This window comes from Gopherus evgoodei, chromosome 12, assembly GCF_007399415.2.
Source record: "Gopherus evgoodei ecotype Sinaloan lineage chromosome 12, rGopEvg1_v1.p, whole genome shotgun sequence".
Lineage (NCBI taxonomy): Eukaryota > Metazoa > Chordata > Testudines > Testudinidae > Gopherus > Gopherus evgoodei.
The window spans coordinates 35,765,622-35,791,881 of NC_044333.1; the positions used below are offsets into that span (position 1 = coordinate 35,765,622).

The window sequence follows — 26,260 nt, forward strand, 5'->3', positions numbered from 1 at the left end:
CAGAGATATTTTATTGTCACGGGTTAATCTGCTCTTGCCTTCTTCTATTCAAGGCCTGCTGAGGGACCTGTCCAGCCCCTAGCATGGGGTAATGCTAGAACATAGGTCTACCCTGACCAAACCTTTTATATGAAACCTCCCTTTTATAGTCTGAGCTTCATAGATCTTGAAGATCCTTTTTGTTGGAGTAACTTCAGGGCTAGCGGGATCAGCTCTGCACTGAGAAATTCACTCGGAGAAGAGTGGGGTGAATTCTGCTTTGCTTTATGTCCCTTTTCATGTCCTGCTTGTAATAAGGGTTTGATGGACAAAATTGCTGGCAAGAAACTGAAACTGGATTATGATCCCAAGAGGTCATACTCCAGTGGCTACTATTCTACAGCCTGCCCTGGACAAGTTCTGGGGGTCAGCTGCCTCTGACGAGAGCCCTCCTCTCTCCAACTATCTGCTCAGGCTGTTTGTTAAGGAGGGGATAACAGGTAAGGAAGAGATGACAGGTAAGAAGCACTCGTCAGGAAGAGGCACAGTAAGTATCTTCCCAGACAGAGCAGTTAGAGTCAAGCCAGACAAAAGAGGAGATTTAAGCTTTAAAAATAAATGGCAGAGAAAATAAGTGTGGAAGGGTTCCAGCCTGGGAAGCCGTTTGACTGCCTTAGTCACTGGCAGGGGAGAGAAGTATGGAAGGCATTCAGTAACCTCAGCTAGTAATCGCCCTTGTTCAACCCAGAGCCCTGTGGCTGACCCTCTCTTAGGCAATGTGTGCCTGACTTTCAGAAGAGCTGAGTGCACAGAAACACAGCTGATGTCACTGGGAGCTGCAGCGCCTCTGTGTTTGTTTTTCCCATCTGGAGATGTGTCCTCCCTTCAGAAAGGATTTTCTGGCACCTCTCTTAGGACAAATACCTTTTCCTCTCTCTCAGAGCCTCTCCTTTGGCCTGCTAACTCCTCCCACACACCTTCTTATAAGGTCAGAATGAGAGAGAAAGAGGTCTCTTCAGGGTACAGGAATTCAACTCTTCTGAAAGGAGCTACATGAATTTAAGTTTCTCGGCAAAGTAAATGAGATCAGATGGGGACTTTTGCTCTTTTACAGAGTATCCAGGCAATCCTGACAGCATCCTCCAGCAATCATATGAATAGGACAATTAAGGCATCTTGATTCAATGACTACACATATTTCTAGCCCCTGGGAGTTTAATATCTTTCCCTGCCAACAGCTACATGCTGATTAGAGTCCCAATCCTCCCCCATTTAAGTTCATGGAAGTTTTGGCATTGAATTCAATGCAAAATGATCCAACCCTAGCTGGGTCCATGGCTGGGCCCTTTTTGCACAGATAGGTCCCTTCACAGGGTTACTAGCATTTTAGCAGGTCAGGGACTGTTACATTACTCCTTGAGGAACAGACCTCAGTTGGCTTCGGTGAGACAGATAATTAATATTACAGGCAATTAAAAGTCATAGCTGGGATAGATGAACTAGGAAGACTTTGCCAGAGCTACGGACCAACATTCTGAAATGAATCCAGGCTAGTACTTGAACAATTAGCAATAAATACTTAAAGCCTGGCACATCACCATATGAATTAAATGACACATAGCCAACAGGAGCAAGCAGGAGGGGGGAGCGGACTATCCCTACAATATCCCCATAGGGATAGTGTGAAAGCAACAAACCTGAGTTTTGCAAACGCTTCATGTCTTAATGTCAGAAGTAGTTAACTATTTCCTGGCTATCCACCATTCCATTACCACCTTCCCTCAGCCCTTCAGCACTTTGCTTCTGGGACACAGTTCAACACACAGCTGCTGCAGTTAAACCTTGAACTGTAACTGTTAGGGTTATGTAGTGTCACATAATTAATTTCTTTTCAACACTGTATTTGTTCAAACAATCTCCTATATAATTTCTCACTATTAGTTCTTAAGTTTTGTGATTTTAAATTAGTGTTGTTCTTACTGTATAAATTAGTGCTATTAAAAGAATTTATTGTAGGTTTCTATAATGCAAAGATTTTTTTTAATACTATGGCTATATTAACCATAATAACTTAAATGGATATCTTTCTCTCTTTGGTAACAGATTTCACTCTTTAAATTTTTGAGTTAAACAATAAGATCTGAGCTAATAAGATTTTCCTCTGCTTTACAGGGAAACTGGAAGGGAATCAAAACTCTCATCCACTGTGCAAAAGAAAAAAAAATGCTCCACATATTTAAATTTGTGGGTGAAACAAAGGAATTATTAAAGAGTTTGACTGCTATGTGAGTGCATTGCATCGGGCGAGTTATACTCTGTAGCAGTATGAAAATCCAATCATTGTGGACAGGATGAGACAGTGAACTACTGAAACAAGCAGGGACACATTCCACTTTACACAAGTTTACTCCAATTCTTTTCTCCTTTTTATTAGGCAGCAAGCATCAGTCGGGCATCTACCCAAGCAATGAGACCAGCCTTACCTTTGCATTCCCTTATAAACTCTTCATAGTCTGTTCCTTGGTCTCCGGGGACTATTGTAGAGCCGTCATACTTAAAAGTCACCCTTGGGGAAGGGGAAAGGGAGGGAAACAAGAAAATATTAAATGTTTTAATGTTCTTAAAGCATGTTCCCCATTCAAGCATTAATAGACAAATCGAGACTGTAGTAATTTAGAGGGATCCCAGCACTTTCAGACTACAAATACAATCCTAGTTTGCGTGTTGTATGTAGCTGGTCATTGTTAATAGGAGGACAAGCAAATTCTGCCCAGTATTTTCAATTTACTACAGAGCACATTGAAAATCCCGGTTCAATCACTTACTGTACAAATCCGCATCCTTCAGCTTGCCAGGGCAGTGTGGCGGGGCTGAATCTCATTACAGGCTGGGCTACGAGAAAGCTTGTGCCCGGAGGATACGAAGAACGTCAAGGCGCTGAAACTTACCAGGTAATATCCGTGCCATCGTCCCTTACGAGGTTGTAGGCTTCTCTGCACGCCTCCTTGTCGATTTTAGTTGCCATTTGCTTGAGAAGCGGGGTCAGGAGGGAGGATGGGATTTCAGCGGAAGGAAAGTGCCTGTGCCCCCCTCTCCCTCAAAACACCAAAGAAATCAGCGGAGATGAAGCTTGCGGAAGGTCAGGGCTGGGAACGGCGCAGGCTGTTGTAAAGATCCCGCAGCCGGGCTGCAGCGCGCGCGGGGAAATGAGGCTGCGGCTTTGTGCTCGGGATTCCCACTGCGGCCGCTCCGGCCGGGTTGCTCAGAGCCCTGCTGAAGGATCAGGCCAGGCGGCTCTTAACCCCTTCGCTGCCTGCTGGTCCCAACCCCGGTGGCGGCAGGGGGAGCTTGCCTCCTGTGCTCGCTGATTTCTGCCCATCCAGTGCAGGAACCTCCCTCCGCTTTGCAACACAGTGGCGTTTCCTTACCACCCCCCTCCTCCCACGGCTTTTTTTTCACACCCCCCGCCCCATTCTCCTCTGCAAAGCATTACTGGGATTGCGATGCGATGATGTAATAGCTTTAGCGAGAGGGTGCGGGAAGCCCATGAAACTGACCAAAAAAATCATCTTGCCAGAGATTTGTCACTGGCTTCGGGGTTTCACGGGGATGATGAAGAGGATTCTCCTAGAGAGAGTCCTTGGCGGAATGTGTTAGGGTAACCACCCCCCGGGCTCGACCAGAAAGTGATGCATTACAGATTCACTCCCACCAGGGCTCAGGAAACAGGGACAACCCTTGTGCAAGATGACACAGTCCCTTGTAACTCCTCTGGGTCAAGAAGAGGTTCCAGAAGATCTAGAGGTAGCCCAACGGGAAGACACATGACAAGGAACAATCTGGTGCAGGTAGGAGATGTGAAAGAAAGGGACTGTATCCTGGTGGGCGACAACAGTGAATTTTCAGAAAGTGGGGTACAGCCAGGGCCGCCCGGGGGGGGGAGTGGGGCAATTTGCCCCAGGCCCTGGACCCTGCAGGGGCCCCCACGAGATTAAAGTATTCTGTAGTATTGTAACTTTTTTTTATGGAAGGGGCCCCCGAAATTGCTTTGCCCCAGGCCTCCTGAATCCTCTGGGTGGCCCTGGGCAGAGCCAGAGCATGAACAAACCACCTGAGGATGTTCCATAAATGCAATAATAGGCGATTCTGCTGATGCACTTTTTTTTTTTAAAAGTATGGTAAGGGTAAAATAATGTGCTGCATATAAAATTGGCAGGAAAGAAGGGAAGTCCGCCAAAAGCGTTTAGCCATGACAGGAAGATTAAAGATCTTGAACTCTGGGTGTGGGTGATTTCGCATTTCCCTCAGTCGGGATTACCCCAGGTTTCAATTTGTGACTGGGGCCCTGCCAGCTCCTGGGTCTTTGTAGGCTTGTGGGAGAGTTTTATTCTGTGTTTCAAAGGCAGCTAGCTCCCCCTCTTGGTCTGCAAATTACAAACACTCAGTTCAAACTAGTGTTACCAAAAAAAACCCCAGTGCATATGATGGAATTTGGGACATTCACTTACAGAGCTAGAGAATAAAAAGTGGATTTGCAGCTGTAAAATTTGCACCTGCATTTCTTCACCCACAAGAATGGAGATGTATACCTGAGCCTGTAACTCCCTGAGAAAGTGTCACCATTAATCAGAGGTTGTAATTAATAGTGAAGAAAATCAGAGTTCTGAAAACTAGACAGTTACAGTAGAATCTCGCTGGTTCTTGAAGATTTGGAGACCCGTTGTGAATGACTGAATTTTTCAAATAAATGAACAACCACAATAAAAAAGAAGAGCTTATTCCATCACATTTTATACACCATACTTTGTTCATTTCCCTTGACAACTGTTAATAGTTTTAATGATTAGTCAGACAAGGTGGGTGAGGTAATCTCTTTTATTGGACCAACTTCGGTTGGTGAAACAGATGAGCTTTGGCGCTTAAACAGAGCTCTTCCTCAGGTCTGGGAAATTGACTCAGTATCACAGCTAAATACAAGGTAGAACACAGATGGTTTAGCAAAAATAGTTAACATATTTCAAGGGACCAACCTGGCTACAACAACACTACATGAATTATTAGAAGCATTTCAGAATACGCTGTTGTATATTTTGTAAAAGTGATGAAGTTTTAGTAGTATGTCACAGGGCCAATACCTCTCCCCCACCCCTGTCACCCTAAGGGAGGGGTAAGGGTGTGGTAGCCCCATGGTTAAGTCAATATGGTTGCACTCAGCCACAGGGTTGTGTAGTCCAATGGCTAGAGGCAACAGAACTCCCCTTGTCTTCAGGGAAGCACACCCCAATCACCAAACTCCATGGGATTCCCCTTGTCTTCAGGGAAGCACACCCCAATGGCCAGAGTCCATGGGACTCACCTTGTCTTCAGGGAAGCACACTCCAATCACCAAACTCCATGGGACTCCCCTTGTCTTCAGGGAAGCACACCCCAATGGCCAGAGTCCATGGGACTCCCTTTGTCTTCAGGGAAGCACACCCCAATCACCAAACTCCATGGGACTCCCCTTGTCTTCAGGGAAGCACACCCCAATCACCAAACTCCATGGGACTCCCCTTGTCTTCAGGGAAGCACACCCCAATCACCAAACTCCATGGGACTCCCTTTGTCTTCAGGGAAGCACACTCCAATCACCAAACTCCATGGGACTCCCCTTGTCTTCAGGGAAGCACACCCCAATCACCAAACTCCATGAGACTCACCTTGTCTTCAGGGAAGCACACCCCAATGGCCAGAGTCCATGGGACTCCCCTTGTCTTCTGGGAGGATCAGACCCTACATTCAGGTAGGCTACAGCCACTAGATGGAAATGTGGTCACACATTTTAATACAGGGGTGGCCAACTTGAGCCTGAGAAGGAGCCAGAATTTACCAATGTACATTGCCAAAGAGCCACATTAATATGTCAGCAGCCCCGCCATCAGCTCCCGCCCCCAGCGCCTCGCGCCCAGTGGCAGCCCCACCCACCAGTGCCTCCCCCTCCCTCCCCGTGCCTCCTGTCCACCACAGTCATCTGTTTCATGGCATGCAGGAGGCTCTGGGGGGGAAGGGGCAGGAGCCTTGGGGGAGTGGGGTCAGGACCTGGGGCAGAGCCAGGGGTTGAGCAGTGAGCACCCCGGCACATTGAAAAGTTAGTGCCTGTAGCTCCAGCCCCGGAGTCAGCACCTATGCAAGGAGCTGCATATTAACTTCTGAAGAGCCACAGGTTGGCCGTCCCTGGTTTAATAGGGTGATCTGTTTACCTGCCGCGGCCCCAGGTTCGGCCGATCACGGCTCCCACTGGCCGCAGTTCGCTGCTCCTGGCCAATAGGGGCCATGGGAAGTGGCACGGGCCAACGGATGTGCTGGCCACAGCTTCCCATGGCCCCCACTGGCCAGAAGCTGCGAAATGCGGCCAGTGGGAGCTGCGATCGGCTGAACTTGGGGCCGCGGCAGGTAAACAAACTGGCCCAGCCCTCTGGCGAGCTGTGTGCCAAAGGTTGCCGATCCCTGACCTAGCGCGTTGGATGATGATGTTGCGGACCTCTTCATTAGTGACATGGTCGAAGTAGGAAATTCCCAGGATTTTATGGAAGTATCTCATCTTCACTACCTGTATTTTCCATTCAAGTTCTGCCGTAAGGGTCCATGCCTCGCATGCATACATAAAAATGGAGATGACCAGTGCATGCAGCCATTGCAGTTTGGATTCCAGGGAGATGTTCTTCCTCCAAATTGGCTTAAGCTTTGCCACTGTTGTTTGCACAGTTCTCACCAGGATTTCTACCTTTGATCCTTCATCAGTGATGATTGCCCCAAATACTTGAACCATTTCAGTGTCTCTAGCTCTTGTCCACTGACAGTGATATGTGAGCTGATCCCGTCACGTTTGTTTGTCATCAGCTTGGTTTTCTCTGCACTGATTTCCATGTCGTATTTTGAGGAGGTTTCATCCAATCATTTCACAAGATTGGCAAGTTCATCTTCGTTACCTGCCAAGCCATCAATATCCTCAGCAAATCGAAGATTTGAGATTGTTCGCCCCCCCAGCGCTGACTGTGCATATGTGATCTTCTAGGGCATCAGTCATTATGTGCTCCAAGTAGATGTTGACCAGTGTGGGCGAAAGAAGACAGCCTGGCCGGACTCCAACAGTGCTGTGAAACCACTCTCCTATTATGCCATTGACGAGAACTGCACTGCTGGCCTTAGCACACAGTTGTTTAATGGTAAGAATAAACTTATGACCAAGAGATCTTTATGAGAGCTTCATGCCATACTCTGTCGAACGCCTTCTAGAAGCCTATGAAGATACGGTAGATGTCCTGCTGGTGTTGCAAGTACTTCTCACATAGAACACGAAGATTGAAAATCTGTTCTGTGGTACTTCTTCCCGCACGAAAGCCAGGCTGTTCTTCCGTGATGATATTATTCTCCGTTTGTGGCTGCACTACCATCCACCAAAACCAATAGGCTCTTAAGTTTCTGCTTCTGGGTATTCGCACTATTGCCTCACTCTTAGCAGCCAGATGCCACCTAAGCAGGAAAGCAATTCACAAACCAGGAGAAGACAGATATTGTATGCAAGGCCCAGTCCACTAGATGTGCTGGAAGGCTGCTGGCTGAGTCAGGTCCCATTCAAGTGCTGCCAACGCTGCCCACCACATAAGTTTTTCCCAGTGGTTAGAGCACTTGCATGGGAGATCCAGGGTCACTTGCCCTCTCTCCAGTAGAGGAGACAGGACCTCTCAGGGAGGATGATCTAACCATTGAGCTAGGGGATAGTCTGATGTGGGGCTCCCTCATTCTCTTCTGTTAAAGCTGTTCCATGGGGGATAAATAATGAAAGAGTGATTGAGATGGAGGACTGGACCCAGGATCTCCCACCAGGGTGCCCTAACCACTGAACTACAGAGTCCTTCTCACTCACACTCACTCCCTGGCCGAGTGACTATGTAAGTATTTATCCACAGTAGAACAGTCATTGGACCAGAGGGAAAGAGTGGGAGGAGGGAATGCATGTAATGGGATTTCTATTAAGGCTCCCGGAGGCTTTTGGCCATGGGAGACTATAAGTTAAAATGGATCGTTAGCAGCTTGCCCCTGCTCCTTCACCACTCATGCATCCCACCTCTGCTCTTTTCCTGCCCTTTCTTTTCTAGCTATTTCGACTATTCCACTCTGCTGGGCCGTCTTGTGCTTCTAGCTCAGCATGCATTGTTGGGAGAGCAGCACTTCCCTTCATGAAATGACCCTGCTATTTTGGTGCATGCATTGGGCCATAGACAGAGGGAGGGTAGAAAAATCCCCCACCCCCGAGAGTGGTGGAACCCATAGTATGTGTGTGTGGTGGGGAAGCTGTGGATCTGCTGCATTCTCCCTGCTTACTCCCAGGCTCCACCAGGAACCCTGCTTGCTCTGAACAGTGCAGCCAGGGGCTAGGAGAATGAAGACATGCGGAATGGCTGCTCTGTGCACCTTCAGGTGCAGATGGATTTCCAGACACAAATCTGCCCAGAAGTTACTGCTGGTCAGGCTGCAAATCTTGTGTGTATGTGTGAGTGCGTGCACGCAGGGGTGGTGGATATTGTGGGCATCACAGGTGTGCGTGCTCACAGCAACCCAAGTTGCTGAAGAGGTGTGCTGCTGCATTTTGTCCTCGTTGTATTTTCCTGAGGACATATAGTTTCATATCTAGATAAATAAAAAGATCACAGGATTACTGGCGTTGTTATGAACACTTTTTGATGGCTTGGCTACATGTTAGATACACACACACCCCTTTACAGAGATTTTTAACAACACAACGTTAAATAGAACCTAAGTAATCATCATCACCTAAGTAATAGTGTAGTCTCTTATAGTGATTGTCCTCATTCAAATATTTGCAACAGTTACCTTATTTGCATTACACACCTACTGCTGCTAACCCCCAAAACAATCATGGAATTATAACAATAGTTGCAAATATCACATGTAAGAAGTGCTAGGAAAACTTAACAGGATATATTAGGCTTGGCTGTGTTTAGATATTTGCCATACAACCTGTTACCAAGGGATAATTTTTTAAGTGATAGGGATTTGGTGTGGAGAGTTACCCAAAAAATCCTCTAGGACAGGGGGTTTCAGCCCTTTTCTTTCTAAACTCCTTTACCCCCCACAACATGCTATAAAACCCCACGGCCCGGTTGTGCCACAATAACTGGTTTTCTGCATATAAAGATCGGGGCTGGCATGAGGGTAGCAAGCAGGGCAATTGCCTGGGGCTCCACGCCACAGGGGCTCCCACGAAGCTACATTGCTCAGACTTCAGTTTCAGCTCTCAGTGACGGGGCTCAGGGCCACGAGCTTCAGCCCCATGCAGTGGAGTTTCATCTTTCTACCCTGGGCCCCAGCAAATCTAATGCTGGCCCTGGTTGGCCCTCCCTCAGAAACCTTCTCGTGCCCACCCCTTGGGGTCCCTGGACCTCTGGTTGAGAACCAGTGCTCTAGGATAATTAAAAGAATAGTTAGTCATTTTAAAGGAAGCATCCAACTGTTTGCTGAGCACGAAGGCTTATTCCAGCTCGCCTCCTGCCAGGATCTACTTTCAAAATTGCCTTGGGTGGGAGTTTATGTCTCCGACAGGGCCCAATCCTGCAAGGTTTGAAAACCCTCCACTCCCAGGAAAGTCAAGAGATATTCAGCATCTTAGAGCAGCCTCTCTCCACTCCCATCCCTTATTGGGACATGGCCAGTAAGGAGGTGCTGAGATCTGTTTGGAAGTGGGAGTCCAGCAGCCAGGCTCAACCCTTCAGCAGTCCTGGCCTTTAGCCCAGAGCCTGAGCTGTGGCATCCCTGCAGCAGGTGGGAAGAGAGGCAGCTCAGGTAGGATAATGAGGCATGAGGAGGTGTGAGAGCTGGGGAGCAGTACATACTAACTTAAAAGTCATTAACTCATCTCCCCCTGCCCTGGTCATGCAAAAATCAATGCATGCCGGTAACTTTCTGTAGGGGAGTAGCTCCGCTGACTTTCAGGATCAGGTAATGGCAGGCCTGGGCCCTAAGAGCGTGAGCAGGGGGAAGTGCCAGCTAAAACTGGGAGCAGGAGGCCACAGTAACCTATCCCTTCCCCTCTCCTTCTGCAAAACAAGGTTGCACTTTTCCCTGGGAAAGGCAGACAGGAACCACAGTCCTGCCTGAGTGGAATATTAATTCCCACGGACTGAGCCTCTGGCTGCCAGAGCAGCAGCTGCCTGGCTTGGGGGCTGCTTGTTTGTTTGCAGTAATTTGGCCTGATCTCAAGCAGCCTCTCCTAATCCCACCCCGTTTATTATACCCTTCTCCTCCCCTCCAAACAGCACAGCTCCTCTCTCGCTATTGGCTCCTTCCCCTTTCAATCCAGCCAGCATTTCCTGGATGAGACATGGCTGCAGAAGGAGAGGAGAGAGGGACACCAGCAGCGGCCAGAACAGCCTCAGCATCAGCCTGCGGCGCTGAGTCCCACTGGGGCAGCTGGCACTCCGGCCTGGAGACTGTAGGGACGCTGCACAGTGGTAAACTCTCCTTTTCTTAGTACCTAGACAGCATTGGGTCCCAGCCTTTCATCCCTCCCAATTGCACTAAAGAACAGGAACATGCCTCGTGCTGCAGCATTGAGCCAAGTGGAGTACAGCATAACCTGAGAGTAGTTAGTTAACTCCCACCCCCTTTAGTCAGGGCAACTCTGTGCCTTTTCCTCCCCTCCTCCCAAATAGTGATCTGAGACATTGCAATAAAATGCAATGTAAAATTCGAGCGATCCAGATTGCTGCTTTCCCCTCTTTTCTCTCTGCTTTCAGGGTTTCAGTGCATCTTGCCAGATTCTTGTTTGGCTATAGCTAAATTGTCAGGGGGGTGTGGGTGCATATGTACGCCCAACCCTTGCAGAACCTGGTCTCTGGAAGGGCTCTACAGTGTTTAAATTTGTGTGGAAAAACTGAGCCAAGCTGGGTGAGGTAATAGCTTTGAATTAAAACTGAAGAAGAATCTCTTACCTTTCATCAGAGCGGATTCCCTCAGACACTGTCTCTCTGTCCATGTATCTGAGTCTGTGAATATCTGTTATAGAAGAAATCCTGAGGCAGATGATGTGGTTACTCAGCCTCTTTAGTATGGAGAGGACCAAACCCATAACTCTTTCAAATGACAGCTCTGCTCCGGGTAGCAAGCATAGGTCTCAGGGGAGGTGAGTGACCTCTCTCCATTGTTCTCAGACAGGCAGACCTGTGCAGCTCCAGGTGAATTTCCACCAGTCGGTGGTGAGACAAAATGTCTTTAATGGAGTGTGAGTTAATCTGTTGCTGGGCTCATAAATAGTGTTTGACATAGCTGCACATTGCCTTTTGAGACTATGCCCCCGCCCCATCCCTGTGGCCGAATCTGCCTGCAATAGCTAAATAGTTCAGAGGGATTCTCTCAAGGGTTTTTTTACTCCAAACTGCGATGTAGCTTTAGAACTGTCGGAGAAACTCTTTTGTGTCATACAAGCTCTTAAAATAAATAAATGAGCAAGAAGTGTGTCACTCCAACTCAATCTGCCCCTTCTTGGGGGGGGGGCGGGTGACGTGAACCCCAATACAATGTTTTTGGTTACTTTTTTCTTTATTCTTAAAGTGAATTTAGTGCTGGTGAAAAGTGCTGTATTAATAGCACTTGAAAATGAAGTAATCTATTTATTCCTTCACGCTGTCATCCCTGCCAATGTGCCTCACAGACCATCTGTGGGTGTAATCTGGTAGATCAGTTTCTCTGGCTTGTTCAGCCCTTCTCTCGGCTAATAAGGGAACTAGTTATGGTGGTGATTTTGGTGATATAGTCACTATCCCTAATGAAAACTAGACTGAAACCCACTAAACTCCCTTCAGCTACCATGGGCTACTGACCTGAGCTGGATTGGAACCAGCAACCTAGAGGAAAGCTCTGTGTCCTATTACTATTCAGACTTCTCATGGTGTGGTAGGGACTAGCAGTAAATCAATAAGCAATATTTTCAGAGGTGTGATGACATCGATAATATTGGTACATAACTGAAAGTGTGGTGATGAGATTTGATAACTTCAGTGTACAATAATGTATTATCTATAAATTTGGTACAAAAAATTGTTGGCCAAATGACAAAATAAGACCAATAGAGGGGGTTAGGGAATCTGTTTTCAACACTGAACTCTTTTTAATGGATAGATCAATATATACAGGTGTATGTAAGTGTTCCTATTGTCTGTTTTTTTTAATTACTATGTGACTGTTTGGCCATCATTGAGAGGCTGATGTTAGGCTCATATGCTGAGAACTTATTTTCTGTTTTCTGTTCTAGAAGTAAAACAAATCATCCTATAATGGAGGCAACCAGACAAACGAGAATTTCTCGACCGCACAAGATAAGTGAATCCTCCAAGGTTAGTGAATTCTGCATTGCTTGCTAAAACTTGTAATTAAAATTATGATTACTTTGAAAGAGACGCCTCTCCTTTTTTAAGGGGGGATGAGACAATCATGATGAAACAACTGAATATTTAGTTCCTAGGTATATAATGTAGCATGTAACAAGTTGATTTTAAAATGTAAGTTGATTCCACTGGCTGCAATTAAAAAAACTGCAGCAAATAGGCCATCTGTTCAGAGTGACTCATGATTTTTAAAAATGGCACATACTGGCAAAACGTAATCCTTCTCTGTATCTGGAGGTTTTTCTCCAGTAATTCAAAGGAGGTGTATTTAATTTTGTTGCTGAATTTAATTTTTTAAAGATTTGTTAGAGAGACCAGTTAAATTTTATACCTAGGCTTAAGTTTTGTACAAATCCAAACCCTGATCCTGCAAACACTTGCACATGTGAGAACTCTCTGTGACCTCAGTGGCACTGCTCACAAGCATAATGTTCACTTTCTATGTAAGGGCTAAGGGTGCTATTGGGATCTGTTTCTGCACCAATGCACAGCTACATTGACTTCAGTTGGGATCCTACGGTAGTCTATACCAGTAGACTCTGATGCCGAATTGGAGACGAAGTGTTGTAAATTCTTAATGTTAATAATGATTCCATTAATTTTATTTAACCTTAGTGCAAATGGGGGAGGATTGTATTTCAGTATTGCTCTGCCCTTTTTGCAATCTGAACACTATGCCCTTATGCTAGTACAAGGGAGCCAGAAAAGCTAAATTCGTCAGTTTCAATATCTTTGTTGTCAAAACTGAATGAAAAGCAAAGAGTAAAGCATTAATAATAGACCAGAGTAAAATGGATCTTCAAACTTTTATTGACTATAGTAACTACAAGGGTTGAGAAACAGGTAAATAAACATTTTTAAAATACATGACTTTCAATCTTGTCTCTTTACCACTGCGCAGATCACGTGTAGCTTTTAAAAACTGTAGCATAATAACAATCACTTTACAAATCTATAATCTCAACAGCAGTGTTTTGTCTCTTTGCATATGCAGTTGCTATTATTATTTATTAACTTTAGAATTACTAGTTAATATTAAACCTGTTATACAGAATATAAATAGCATGAGAAAACTGTTAATTTTTAATCTCAAAGTCATCTTGGTCTTGACTTTTGCAGCTCTCTGTTTTTCTCAAGTTCTAAGAGTGAACAGATGACTTGGTAAGCGGGTGAAGTGTATTAACGTATTTTGAGTCATTACTGCATAGTCCCATGTGTGTTCAGTTTATGCTCGGTGTTCAAAGTGGCAGCACTTCTCCACTGAGACAAGAAGTCAGGGAATACAAGTTGTCATAAGTGGCGTTCAGGATTACCCTGCTGATTCTGCAGCATGTTTAATAAATAGGAGGCGTTGGTAACTTGTAAATTCTGCTGTAATCTCGTTATGCAAGACAATGATATTAAAGAATGTAAGAGAGAGAGATGATAATCCTGTTACAAAGGGAAGAGAGCATATATTATTTTTAGTTTAATCCAATATCTATACATCTGAGGACTTCAGAACAGGGTGTTACAAGCTGTCTGCTATTATCTGGTCATTGTCTAATGAAAGTTTGTCTTGCAGAATCTGCTCAAAATTACTGGTTTACCTTTTGGAGACTCCATATAGCGCACACGTGTCATTGCATGTGCTCTTATTTATTTGACGTTACTTATGACTGCTTTTGAAAAATGCATTAACAAAGATAAAAACTTCCTAAACTTTTAAGTACATTCCACCTGTCATTGGGGGTTCACCTTGGAGTCTGCTGACAGCATTTTAACATTTCTATGATTAATTAGACCCTTTCAGAGCTATTTTTGTTATTTATTACTGGTATTACAGTAGTGCCTGGAGACCTTGACTGAGATCAGGGCCCCATGATGCTGAGTCCTGTGCAAACACATAGTTCCTGCCCCGAGGAACTTAAATTCTAAGACCTTGTCTACATGGGGAACAATTTTAATAATTTAAGGTGCAAATTTAAAGCAACATGGTTATATTGGTATAATCCCCCCATTCCCTGTGTGAACACTGTTATTCCAATAAAATAGTGTATTTTTTTTTATGTTGCCTAAGGAAAGGTTGAAGATGAAGCTAAAAAAGCCACTCTTACACCAGAAAGTGTGTCTCCACATGGCAAGTTGTAGCTGTATACTTATCGCTATAACTGGTAAAACTTCCCCAATTTAGGGATGCTTATTTGAATTTTCTCTAATCCCTTGCAGCACAGTTCCAGCTCCGATATAGTGCCACAGTCTAGGTAGGGGCATGGTCACAGGGCAGAATCCCACCCGTAAATGCTTTCACAACCTTGATGTAACCTTCTCTACATCTATAATTATTAATACTAGTCTAGCATTTGACAGACCATGTACCACATTCTAGACTTCTGATATATAATATGCAACAATTAAAAATGAAAACTACCTTAGCTTCTGGATGATAGCAACAGTCAGTTGGGAATGGGTTACCATCATACTAGGTGGCTCTAAACACAGATGAACAGTATTATTATTATTATTTTATTTTATTTGAGTGCAGATGATGTGTGTTGGATCTGTACGGAGAGGAAGACACAATCGGTGCCCTAAGGAGCTTACAAATGAGCTATCCTGCCAAGATTTACCATAGCAGTAGCTTTTACGTAAGTCTTGGCAGGGTGACTGTTGAAATCAGACACAAACCCAACATGACAATTATTATACATGGGTTGAATGACCAAACTGCAAGCATTGCTGTATGAACATTTTCCACTCCCAATATATATGTTATACCTAGTAGGTTACTTTTAAAAGACTTAATAGGTCCTTTGCGGTGTATGTGTGCTATACTTGGTGAAAAAGAATATCTGCTCTTCTGTGAGGATGAACACTTCATCTACCGAAGGAAGCTGCTGTCTGATATAATTTCTAAGAACATAAGAATGGCCATGTAGCATCAGACAAATGGTCCATCTAGCCCTGTATCCTGTCTTCTGACAGTGGCCAATGACCGGTGCTTCAGAGGGACTGAACAGAACAGGGCAATTATCAAGTGATCTGTCACCTGTCATGCAGTCTCAGCTTCTGGCAATTTGAGGTTTAGCGACACCTGGAGCATGGGGTTGTGTCCCTGACCATCTTGGCTAATAGCCATTGATGGACCTATCCACCATGAACTTTTCTAATTCTTTTTTTTTTTTAAACCTAGTTATACTTTTGGCCTTCACAACATCCCCTAGTAATCAGCGCCACAGGCTGACTGTGCGTTATATGAAGTACTTTCTTATATTTGTTTTAAAGCTGCTGCCTACTAATCTCATTGAGTGACCCATCATTTGTGTGTTATGTGAAGGGGTAAATAAGACTTCCTTATTTACTTTCTCCACACCATTTATGATTTTATAGTCCTCTATCATATCCCCCCTTAGTCATCTCTTTTCTAATCTCTAATCTAATTTTCTAATCTAATTTTTTTAATCTCTCCTCATATGGAAGCTGTTCTATATCGTAATCATTTTTGTTGCCCTTCTCTGTACCTTTTCCAATTCTAATACATCTTTTTTGAGCTAGGATGGCCAGAACTGCATGCAATATTCAAGGTGTGGGCTTACCATGGATTTATATAGTGAAATTCTTTATTTCAGGTGTACAGGTGGGCTGACCACCCTAGTCTAGTCCTTCAGAGTCTGAATGAGCAGAGACACCAAGGTCTTTTCTGTGATATTATTCTGGTGGTGGATGAACAAAGAGTCCCTGCCCATCGGAATCTCCTGGCTGTTTGCAGTGACTACTTCAACTCCATGTTCACCATTGGCATGCGAGAGGCCTATCAAAAGGAGGTCGAACTTTTTGGAGCCTCTTACATTGGTCTCAAAGCTGTGGTGGATTTCCTATATGGTAGTGAGCTGTCCTTAGATGGTGGCAACATTGATTATGTGCTGGAAACAGCTCACCTGCTGCAGATCTGGAAGGTGGTTGACTTCTGTTGTGAGTATCTCGAAAATGAGGTCAGCGAGGAGAACTACCTGTACCTTCAAGAGCTGGCCTCTATTTACAACCTGAAACGCCTGGACTCCTACATCGACTCTTTCATCCTGCAGAACTTTGGCACGCTCTCTTTCACGCCTAACTTCCTGCAGAACATTTCCCTCCAAAAACTCTGCCAGTATCTGGGGAGCAGCGACGTGCAGCAGGAGTGTGAGCACGACTTGCTGCAGGCTGCCTTGCAGTGGCTGACACAATACCCGGAAAGAGAAAACGAGGCTTACCAGGTACTGGACAACATTCATTTTCCCTTGATACCGAAGAGTGACCTCCTCCATCGAGTCAAGCCTGCTGTCTGCTCTCTTCTCCCGAAGGAAGCAAACTGTGAGGGGTTTATAGAAGAAGCGGTGAACTATCATAACAACGTCACAGCCCAGCCAGTGCTCCAGAACAAGCGGACGGCTTTGCGTACAAATGAAGAGAGGCTCCTCTTTGTGGGGGGGGAGGTTTCGGAACGATGCCTGGAGTTAAGCGATGATACCTGCTTCCTGGACACCAAAAAGGGGCAATGGATAACAGAAACGCCACTCCCAGCCAGGCGAAGTCACCACTGTGTTGCAGTGCTGGGAGGTTTTATCTTCATAGCTGGAGGCAGCTTTTCAAGAGACAATGGAGGGGATGCAGCTTCAAATCTTCTATATAGGTATGATCCCCGCTGTAACCAGTGGATAAAGGTGAGACTCAAGCTGTATTACATCTTATTCTTTTAAAGTCCTTAATTAATTTTTATCTTTGTTGGTGGAAGGAGAACACTCGTGGTGGGCACTAAAATCTACCCGCATATCTGTTTGAAAATGTAAAACACCCTTCTCAGTAGAAATAGCTAATTGGATAACTTCTGTGAACACTGTAGTTCGACCAGTAGTGAAAGACTATGACATTTCAAAAATTGGTAGTGATGAGGGGCCAGATCTTCAACTCCCATTGGGTTGTAGGCACCTAACCTGCTTAGACACTTTTGAAGATCCCATTTGGCACCCATCTACACCTTTAGGTGCCTAAACACCTATGAAAATCTGGCCCAAAATGCTGTGCAAGGACCACTTTGCAAGATTTTAAGGCCATACAGGGACCAGAGTAATTAAAGATGGAAAACATCTATTGAATCGAGTCTTTCCCCTTTCATGTCTGAGTAGAGAACCCCCTCCCTCCCAATATTAAACCGATACTACATTTTGGACTGATCTTCCATTCTTTGTGTACTCAGAACCCTCTGGGGTTCAGTGTTTGAGTCTATTGCGGTATCTCTGGGCTCACAGGATACTGCGCGATGGAGCGTGTATCTCTAAGGTATAGAGTGGTTTGTCTCCTAGGCTATATCTGCACTTGGAGCTAGAGGTGGGATTTCCAGCTCGCGTAGACATACCTGTGCTCGCTCTTATCAAGCTAGCTAAAAATAGTAGTGTTGCTCCAAGTGCATATCGGTGCAGTCCAGGTGGGATTCTATGCAGGGCAGCTAGACTATGCCGTTGCCTGTGCTACCACAGCTCTGCTACTATTTTTAGCAAGCACACTCGAAGGGAGCTAGCCGTGAGCTCCAAGTATAGATACAGCTTTAGATGCTTTCCATTATCCTTCTATGACCTTTAATGTCAATGCTAATGTATCATGTGCTACAGAAGAGCAAAGTTTTATTGTTGTCTTAATATGTATGGCGAAGACAAATAGCAGTCCTTTTTAAAACTTGTAGGAGGAAACAAATCTTCTTAAACTTACTTACCGATTGTTTGAGGATGTCAGTATTTTATTTTATTTATTTATTTTACAGGTTGCCTCCATGAGACAACGACGAGTAGATTTCTACCTTGCAGCCATTACAGATATGCTGGTAGCTGTTGGTGGGAGGAATGAAAATGGGGCTCTTTCTTCAGCTGAGACCTACAGTCCTCAAAAAGACGCCTGGTCTTATATAGCAGGCTTGCCAAGGTAACAGTGGTCTGTTTAGAAAACCATGTTTTCCTTAAAGAAAAGAACTCTCCAAGATCCACTGTGTTCAGTCCTATATGTGATTATCCTGGGAGGGAAAAAGAGGAATAATTTGAGCCCGTGATATCTGAGCAGCTGTCTCCTCGAGGCCATGAATTTGAGATCCACTGGGGTTGTCTTTGGTCTCCACCTTGAGGTTACAGCTGTAACAGGGCAAGGAAAAGGGCTTTTTATTTTCATGTTCTGTGTTTGTAGAGTGTCTTTCCTGAGGTTGGTCTCAGAGGAATCCCTTTAGATCGTTTAGATCTCGGTGCAAGGCGTTATTTGGGTGGGTACCTTTAGTACCATGTATTTTATGTCCTCTATTTTGGGCTTTTTGCCGCCTGCTCATCCTTATGCTGGCTGCTTGTACACATGCCAATATGGAGAGATCCACGTGCCACAATTGTGCAGTCCAAGTTAAAACTTAGTTGTTCCACTTCTGAGGATGCTTTAATTGTACCATGAGTACCATTAACACTTGATTTTACTTACATCCCAAATTGATACTTAGAACTTCAGGGTGGTGACCGTTTGAAGGTGGTAGTGAGATCTTTCCCACTGGTATGATGGCAGTTCATGATACCGCATGTGTCTCTGAGGTTTGTAAAGGTAGCTGCTGTTCATATTGTGTTACCAGAGTGCACAGCAGCCTATGATTTCAGTGGTCACGTTTGCTTGGTTGTTGTTAGGTGGTATCTCCAGTAGAATCCTTCAGAGTCTACTTTGCCTACAATTTGTGGTGTGTTTCCTATTCTCTGATGCTAACAGTTCAGTCCCTATCTGCCAAATTTCAGAATCCTAGACAGTTAGTGTAGACATGGATGGCGGAGAGGACTCCTTTTTCCACTTCTGTGTTGGACACGTGTAGCTATGTGAATATGACCTGGACCAACAACCTGGCTCAGTGCTCCTGAGAAACAAGAGGCAGATATCCTTCTGCACATATATGTGGGTTTGGCAGTTGAGATTAAACACCATCAAATCCCCTAGTCTCCTGGGTATGGGGGAGAGGTTTCTGCACAAGTAAGAGTTAAGGGCCTAACTGCCATTCATGCCTAGGGAAAGCCAGCCCCTAGTGTGGATTATATTTTAATACAGTTGTGGACAATCCTACCCACACCCTCCCCTTCACGGTCAAATAATGTTTCTGTGGCAACTACAGCGATTACTGTTACGTGGCATTCTGCAAGTATGTTAATATTGCTGTCCCTTTTTGACCTGAGTGGCTAGTCAAAGTTTTGCAGGCCTGAAGATGTTCCAATTGGAAGTAGAAATTGTTGGAGTCTGGTGTTTTCTTTGCAGTTTTGTTACATTACAAAAAGAGTGAACAAAGTGTGGTTTCTCTGAATGCAGACGGAAACAAATAGCAGGAAACAGCTTCTTTTGTTCAGCACCAAGAATGCTCTTTTAGCCTGCCCCTCTGACCCAAAAAACCTCACCCCAGGGTCACCCACCAGGCTCTCAGATGCTTTTGAGGTGAGCATTCTCTCTCTCTCTCTCTCTCTTTCCCAGTTTTTCTGTTCTGTGGGGTTCACAGCTGTTTGCTGATAGCAGAGGAATGGTGAGGCTCTGTAATCTTGGGTTCCATTATAGGCTCTGGTGGGAGTGTTTTTCTGGTAGTCACAGATCATTGCATCTCCCCTCGTCCCCCTTCCCTCCCCAACCATGACCCTGTCTGTCCTATCCCCTCCAATCTGTCCCTGTCCCAGTCCTCTCTTCGCCTTTCCAGCTCCTTGTACCATTGCCCTTGCCCAGCCAGTTCTAGTTTTCCTCCTCCAGGTTTCTTGTCTGATTTTTGTCTTTCCCCTCCCTCCCCATTCAGTCTCCACCCCCAGTTCCTTCTCTGTTTCTTTACTGACCCAGTGGTAGTTCTCCTCGTTTCCTTGTCAGATCGGTTTCCTGTCCTCCAAGCCCCATTTCTCCCCCCAGCACATACACACTGGTTCTTAGCTCCAGTCTTCTTGGAGGCCAGTCCCAGTCTCTCCCCCAGCTCCTCACCAATCTCTGTCATATCCCCACCCAACCCCCCTCCCCAACAAACTAGCTCCCAGTTTCCTTGCCCAACCAGTCCCAGTCTCCCCTGTCCCATACTCCCTTGGTTCCTAACCCCAGTATCCATGTCCAGCCAGTTTCAGTCTTTGCATACACCCCTCCTGCTCTCAGTCAGTTTCCCATACCCCCTCCAGCCTGGCTGCACCCTGGACTGGAGCAGTAATCTCAAGGAAAGCTTCACCTCTGTAGGCCTATACTAGAGGGCCCATGCTGAGTCTCTCGGTAGGGGTGGCACAAGTGGTCTGGCCAGCAGTAGGAGCTGTGAGGGCTTGGAGCATACTCAGGACAGACTCATTGAAGATTATAGCTGCTAAAACTGAAGAAGTTTCTCCTGGGCAGGTGAAAATTATATTACATTTTTGCCAAATTTGGACAGATTTTCGTAGAGAAACCCTGATGCAGAGGACTACCTCCCTCCTCCCCCTGGCCATATTTTAAGTCCCTGATCTAAAGTCTGGTGGTGCTCACCCTTTTGAAAGCAATGGTTGCTAGAATTTTTGACATGAGCAAAACAAAACCTCAGCCTGGTACTTGAAAATGACTAAACCATTTTGGCTGGTTTCTAAATTCCATCAGAGGCAGACACTTGGCATGGAAAATTTCAGCCCAAATGATTCAAGTTTGGCAAAATTATAAGCAGCTGAAAATAGGATCTTATCATGGGAAGTGTCCGGCCACCTTAATAATATCAGGAATATTTTTGCAGGACAGGCACTGTCTATCATTGAAAAATGAGCACCTGCAGCTGCCATTGACTTGGAGTTGTGGGCCCTTAGCCATTCAGAAAATCAGGAGAAGAGTGTGCTGCTCATCCAGTTGTTGTTTTTTTTTAAAAAAAAAGAGAAATTCTGAGCTTTTCTCGCAGTCACGGGATGGCTCTGCTGCAGCCGAAGCTGTAATTCGCACTGCATTGCATCAAGGGAAGGTTCTTCAAAACTGGCACGGCATCTCTAATTGATATTGTGGCTTGAAACCGTTTCCTCCTAAAGACCTCTGCTCAGCAGGTCTGACAACATTCCCTTAGACACGTATGGCAAAATGCCTGGTGCCTTCAATGGGAGCATGACTGGGCCTGTTGTTCTAAAACTACCGCAGTCCTGTTGTACCCACATTGGTTTCAAAGGCTTAAGCAATGGTGTTTGCGGGGAATTCAAGGTGACAAAAGCTAGGTGTGCAAAACCATTTGCTATGATTTCTAAGTCTGCTTGGTTTGTGTGGCTGTGGACAAGCACATTTTAAGTCAGATTAGCTGAAATGCGACTAGACTGTTTCAGCAGATCGGCGGCTGTGTTAGAAAGTAATGACGGGATGGACAACTTGATGTTTCACAGGAATCTGCCTACAGTAGAATTCATGCTATCCAGTGAAGTTGTTCAGCAGGCAGAAAGGAGAAATCTCAGGGCATTTTCCATGGCTGTGTCTATGCTAGATTTCCCACCTGTGACTGAAAGGGGCTGTCAAATGCGGCCCCACACTCAGCCATGACTATACTCTGCTGTCCTGTTGGTATAGGTAAAAGTCAGCTGAGTTCACTCAGTGTCAATAGAATTGTCTCTAAAAACAAACAAAAAACCATGGTGGACTGATTTGCTATGATGGGCGCTGATCATTGTTGATCTTGTCCACATCAGCAGTACAACGGAATGCAACACAGCATATAAAGGAAGCTCATTTGGCCTGTGTGGGCTTTTTTTTTTTCCTCTTTTTTTTTTTTTCCCCCTCAAAACAACTGAGCAGCGACAGCTCCCATTGTATTAAGTGAGGGCAGCAGATGCTCAGCATCATCTATAAACTTAGTTAGTTTTGTGTGGGGAGGACATGCTGAAAGGTCCTAACGCAGATTCAGCTTGTGACTCAAAACATCTGAGTTTTTGGATCCTCCTTTCGAATGTCTTTCAACTTGTTCTCGCTTCATGTAGAGTTTAAAGCCTCTTCTGAGAGTCTTGACTTGGTCAAATGCAACAGAGTCTTGGGGCGTCTTCACGCCAAAGTCTCTGTATGAATGGTGCTGCTACTTGGACAGCCATGCGCCAGCCACTTGGCACCATTTCACCAAGTGAGATGGCACTGTGGTGGTCTTTGTATTCCAGCTCAAGGACCCTTCTGCGTCCTATAGTTGGAGCTTGCTTGTATGTCTCCATAACAGATCTTCCAAACAGAAGTATTGTGAAGAAGTGCTGGGTCATGGGCTTTTGCATGCATCTGGATTAACAAGTATACATCTTTTGTCTTCTCTCAAAATGATAATTTAAGATAAACCTTGGTTTTCTTTGTTCTTGGCACTATATAGATGTGAAAGAAGCTACACTAGTGGGCCAAAAGAGTTTGCAGTCTGTAGCTGAGAGAGAATCTTGCTCTGTGAAATAAAAACAACTCTTAGGCTCTGTCTACATTGAGTCCTGAGCATGTTTAAGCGTGGTTTTAAATCATTTCACACTAAACTGATTTTAACATGGATTCACGAGTCATAGGATTAGACCTAACACTGTTTAAACCACTTCAGTGTGAACCTAAAATAACTGCTTCAGGAATCATGTTCTTTCATGGCTGTATTACAAGAATAGATGGAGTTGGAGGGGTGCAAGTCTCCCTGTAGGAAGTAGCATGCGCTTCTGGTTTTATACTGACTTTACCAGCTGTCCATGTCTTTGTTACAGAGATATATGTTGAGTTGGACTCAAATGGGAGAGTAGAGAGAACTAATCATAGCATCCTCTGCCAATTCCTTTATGGCAATCCCAGATTTCTGGTAGGAGGGAAGTGTTTTTCACTGTAATCTATTTCTGCTGTAACAGAATTTATAGAAATGTTGAATTCTTATATAGCAAGAATGGAGGGGGGAAATATAACTGTCTAAGAATTAATGCTTCTGAACTAGATGCATGCAGAGGTATGGGAGGGAGGGAGTGGTTTTGTCTTTTCAGGGGGTGGTGAGTGAGAGAATTCTGGTAATCTGATACTTCTATCCATCCTCAGTGCCATTGCTTATTTAATCCACTATTTGGTTGCAAAACTTTTGTTTTGTAAACTTACAACAAATTAAAAAGCACAGCCTCAGAATTCTCTTTGGAGTTCCTGTCACGGAGCACTATTCCTATAGAGACCAGAGAGGTTTCTGAGCTTTGTTTGTTGTTCTAGGAAATACAATTCTAGATTTTTATTTATTTATTTATTTATTTTATTTTGCATATTCATAGTCATCAGCGATTTTGATAGCAGAATTAAAACAGAGGAAATTAAACAGGTGACTTTTTTTGCTTGCCTCCTTAAGCTTTATTCCAAACAGTTCTGGATCTTCTGGTCATATTCCATATTTAGATTTATAGGGTATCCCAGAACAGTGGTCCTGGTTTGCAAAGGAGGAATATAGAACTCCTCTCCTCTCCCTTCCCTCTTCCCCCGGTTGATTTAAACTTGAATATTTCTCTGATTGGCAAATCTGAACCTGGGTTTTCCTAAATTCTGGGAATGGGAGTGCTGAGGATTGAGTTTGTGGACTCTCACTGGGGACTGTCAAACTAACAAAAAATTCCCAGCAAAAAGTTATAGTGGGTTTGCAGTTGTGGGTATGTCTCTCTGAGGTGACTGGCTTCTGTCAGAATCTGATCTTTCTTTTTAAAAAAAGGCAATAAAGCAAGTTAAGGCTCTAGGTACTTTGAAGCTGGTTTTTTTTTTTATAGATGATGATGTTACCTGGCCCATGCTATGGTTAGAAATTCCTCCTTGGCATACAAATTTAGGGTGAGATTTTCAAAAACGCTGATCATTGGTCTAACTTTGCTTCTGTGGAAGTCAATGGGAGTTGATATCAGTGGAAGTCAAGTTAAGTTAAAGCTGACTGGTTTTGAAAATCCCACACTCAGTTAGTGAATTGTCTTTATTTTCATATAACGCCACTTCACCAGTTCTAAATTTAGCACCGGCTAGACTCTCCATGAGTTACACTCCATCTCTTGGAAGCCAAAGGAACCACACTCTCGGATGATATCACTGCTCCCATAAAGCCCTCATAACTACTCCTTGCCCAGCAAATCTTCCTTTCTTATTTTTGCTCCACACTTTCCTTGGGACCTTAATAGACCAAAATAATTTACTACTTACTTAATAATGCTAGGGAGAGCAGTGCTACTTCTGCTGTTTCCTAAAGCCTTTTCCATGCTGCTGAGAAAGTTGAACAAACACTACTCTTTAGTATCAGAGGGGTAGCTGTGTTAGTCTGTATCCACAGAAACAACGAGGAGTCTGGTGGCACCTTAAAGACTAACAGATTTATTTGGGCATAAGCTTTCATGGGTAAAAAACCCACTTCTTCAGATGCCTGGAGTGAAAATTACAGATGCAGGCATAAATATACTGACACATGATGTCAGTATTTTTATGCTTGCATCTGTAATTTCACTCCATGAATCTGAAGAAGTGGGTTTTTTACCCATGAAAGCTTATGCCCAAACTACTCTTCAGTGGACTCCCGTTGAATAACTAACTTTTTTATTATTATTTTAGTTCAATTTTAAATATCACTTTTAAATGTAACAGATATGAAATAACTCGCCTCTTCACTGTATGTGCTGCACTGATATTTAACAATCACTGTTAAATATTTGCACTGGTATGCAAAACCAATAAGTTGTTGTTGTTGTTTGCCTATCCTAGGTTTACCTATGGGCATGCTGGCACTGTCTACAAGGAATTTGTTTATATCTCGGGGGGCCATGATTACCAAATTGGTCCCTATAGAAAAAATCTCCTTTGCTATGATTACCGCACAGATGTCTGGGAGGAAAAGCGGCCAATGATCACTGCTCGGGGATGGCACAGCATGTGCACCTTGGAGGACAACATCTATTCCATTGGCGGCAGTGATGACAACATAGAAACTATGGCACGCTTTGACATTCTGAGTGTGGAGTCTTACAGCCCTCAGTGTAACCAGTGGACCAGAGTCTCTCCCTTGTTTCAAGCAAACAGTGAGTCTGGAGTGGCAGTCTGGGAAGACAAGATTTATATTCTTGGAGGCTATAGCTGGGAAGACACTGTCTTCTCCAAAACTGTCCAGGTGTATGACAAGGAGAAAAACAAGTGGTACAGAGGAACTGACCTTCCCAAAGCTATTGCTGGTGTGTCTGCGTGCGTCTGTGCATTGAAACCCAGAAAGGAGGACAAAAAGAAAAAGACAAAAACGAAGAAGCATCAGGATCGAGGAAGATGACACAGCTTGGGAACCTTGTAACTAATCATCTCTTTCTAATCTTCGTTTAAAAAAAAAAAGAAAACAGTTTCTGAAACCTTAGAGAACATGTGGTCGAACATCTTTGGGTGAGGGTCACGTGAAGGTAACTACTACTACTGCATGGTGGTAAGGTTGCAAAGGGTGCTGTGCTACCCGTCCTGTACATTTAGGTGTAGTCTGTTACTTCCATGGTTCTTAGCTTTTACACACTTATAATAATAATAATAAAGGTAAAAAAAATTAAAAATTTGAAAACTTTTTGGCTTAGAAAATTCAATGATGGGGAGGGAAAAGAGGACCAAACATCAGTTTAAAGTTACAAAGAGAAGTCTAAAAGCAGTTGCTATTGAAAATTGATATGGATCTTGTTGTAAGTCCTGATTTTTTTTTTCCCCTTAAATTTTAATTTACAATACTTTCTAGATTTGTGAGTAAAAGATTTCTGGTATGCATGAGTAGCCATTCAAATTTATACACATGCTCAGGCATCTTGGTAAGCAAATGACATTTCTGTACTCTTAAGATTCAGAGGATATTATTAAGTGACCAGAGTGTGAGTGCTCGGGTGCAGGCATGGCCA

The 26,260-nt window shown here is 44.4% G+C and overlaps 2 protein-coding genes across 9 annotated transcripts in view; one reads left to right on the forward strand and one right to left on the reverse strand.

Moving 5' to 3' along the window:
* COTL1 (coactosin like F-actin binding protein 1) overlaps nt 1-3,405 on the reverse strand; it is a 30,669-nt gene extending 27,264 nt beyond the window's left edge. The window contains exons 1-2 of the mRNA XM_030581506.1: nt 2,928-3,405; nt 2,463-2,545 (exon numbers count right to left, since the gene is read on the reverse strand). Coding sequence (XP_030437366.1) covers nt 2,463-2,545; nt 2,928-3,004 — 160 coding nt within the window. The 5' untranslated portion in view covers nt 3,005-3,405. The remainder of the gene's footprint in view (nt 1-2,462; nt 2,546-2,927) is intronic.
* KLHL36 (kelch like family member 36) lies at nt 1-25,723 on the forward strand. Of its 8 annotated transcripts, XM_030581499.1 has the most exons (9): nt 1-2,264; nt 2,827-2,930; nt 3,695-3,827; nt 5,347-5,761; nt 6,859-7,184; nt 12,290-12,371; nt 16,031-17,104; nt 18,199-18,356; nt 25,104-25,723. In XM_030581499.1, exons 6-9 carry the CDS (start codon nt 12,312-12,314, stop codon nt 25,657-25,659), a joined length of 1,848 nt encoding a protein of 615 aa, XP_030437359.1. In that variant the 5' UTR covers nt 1-2,264; nt 2,827-2,930; nt 3,695-3,827; nt 5,347-5,761; nt 6,859-7,184; nt 12,290-12,311; the 3' UTR covers nt 25,660-25,723. The 8 variants fall into 8 exon arrangements, with proteins under 8 accessions (XP_030437359.1, XP_030437360.1, XP_030437363.1 ...); XM_030581500.1 differs by lacking the exon at nt 5,347-5,761; XM_030581503.1 differs by lacking the exon at nt 5,347-5,761 and having other exon boundaries at nt 7,034-7,184.
* The last annotated feature ends 537 nt before the right edge of the window (nt 25,724-26,260 follow it).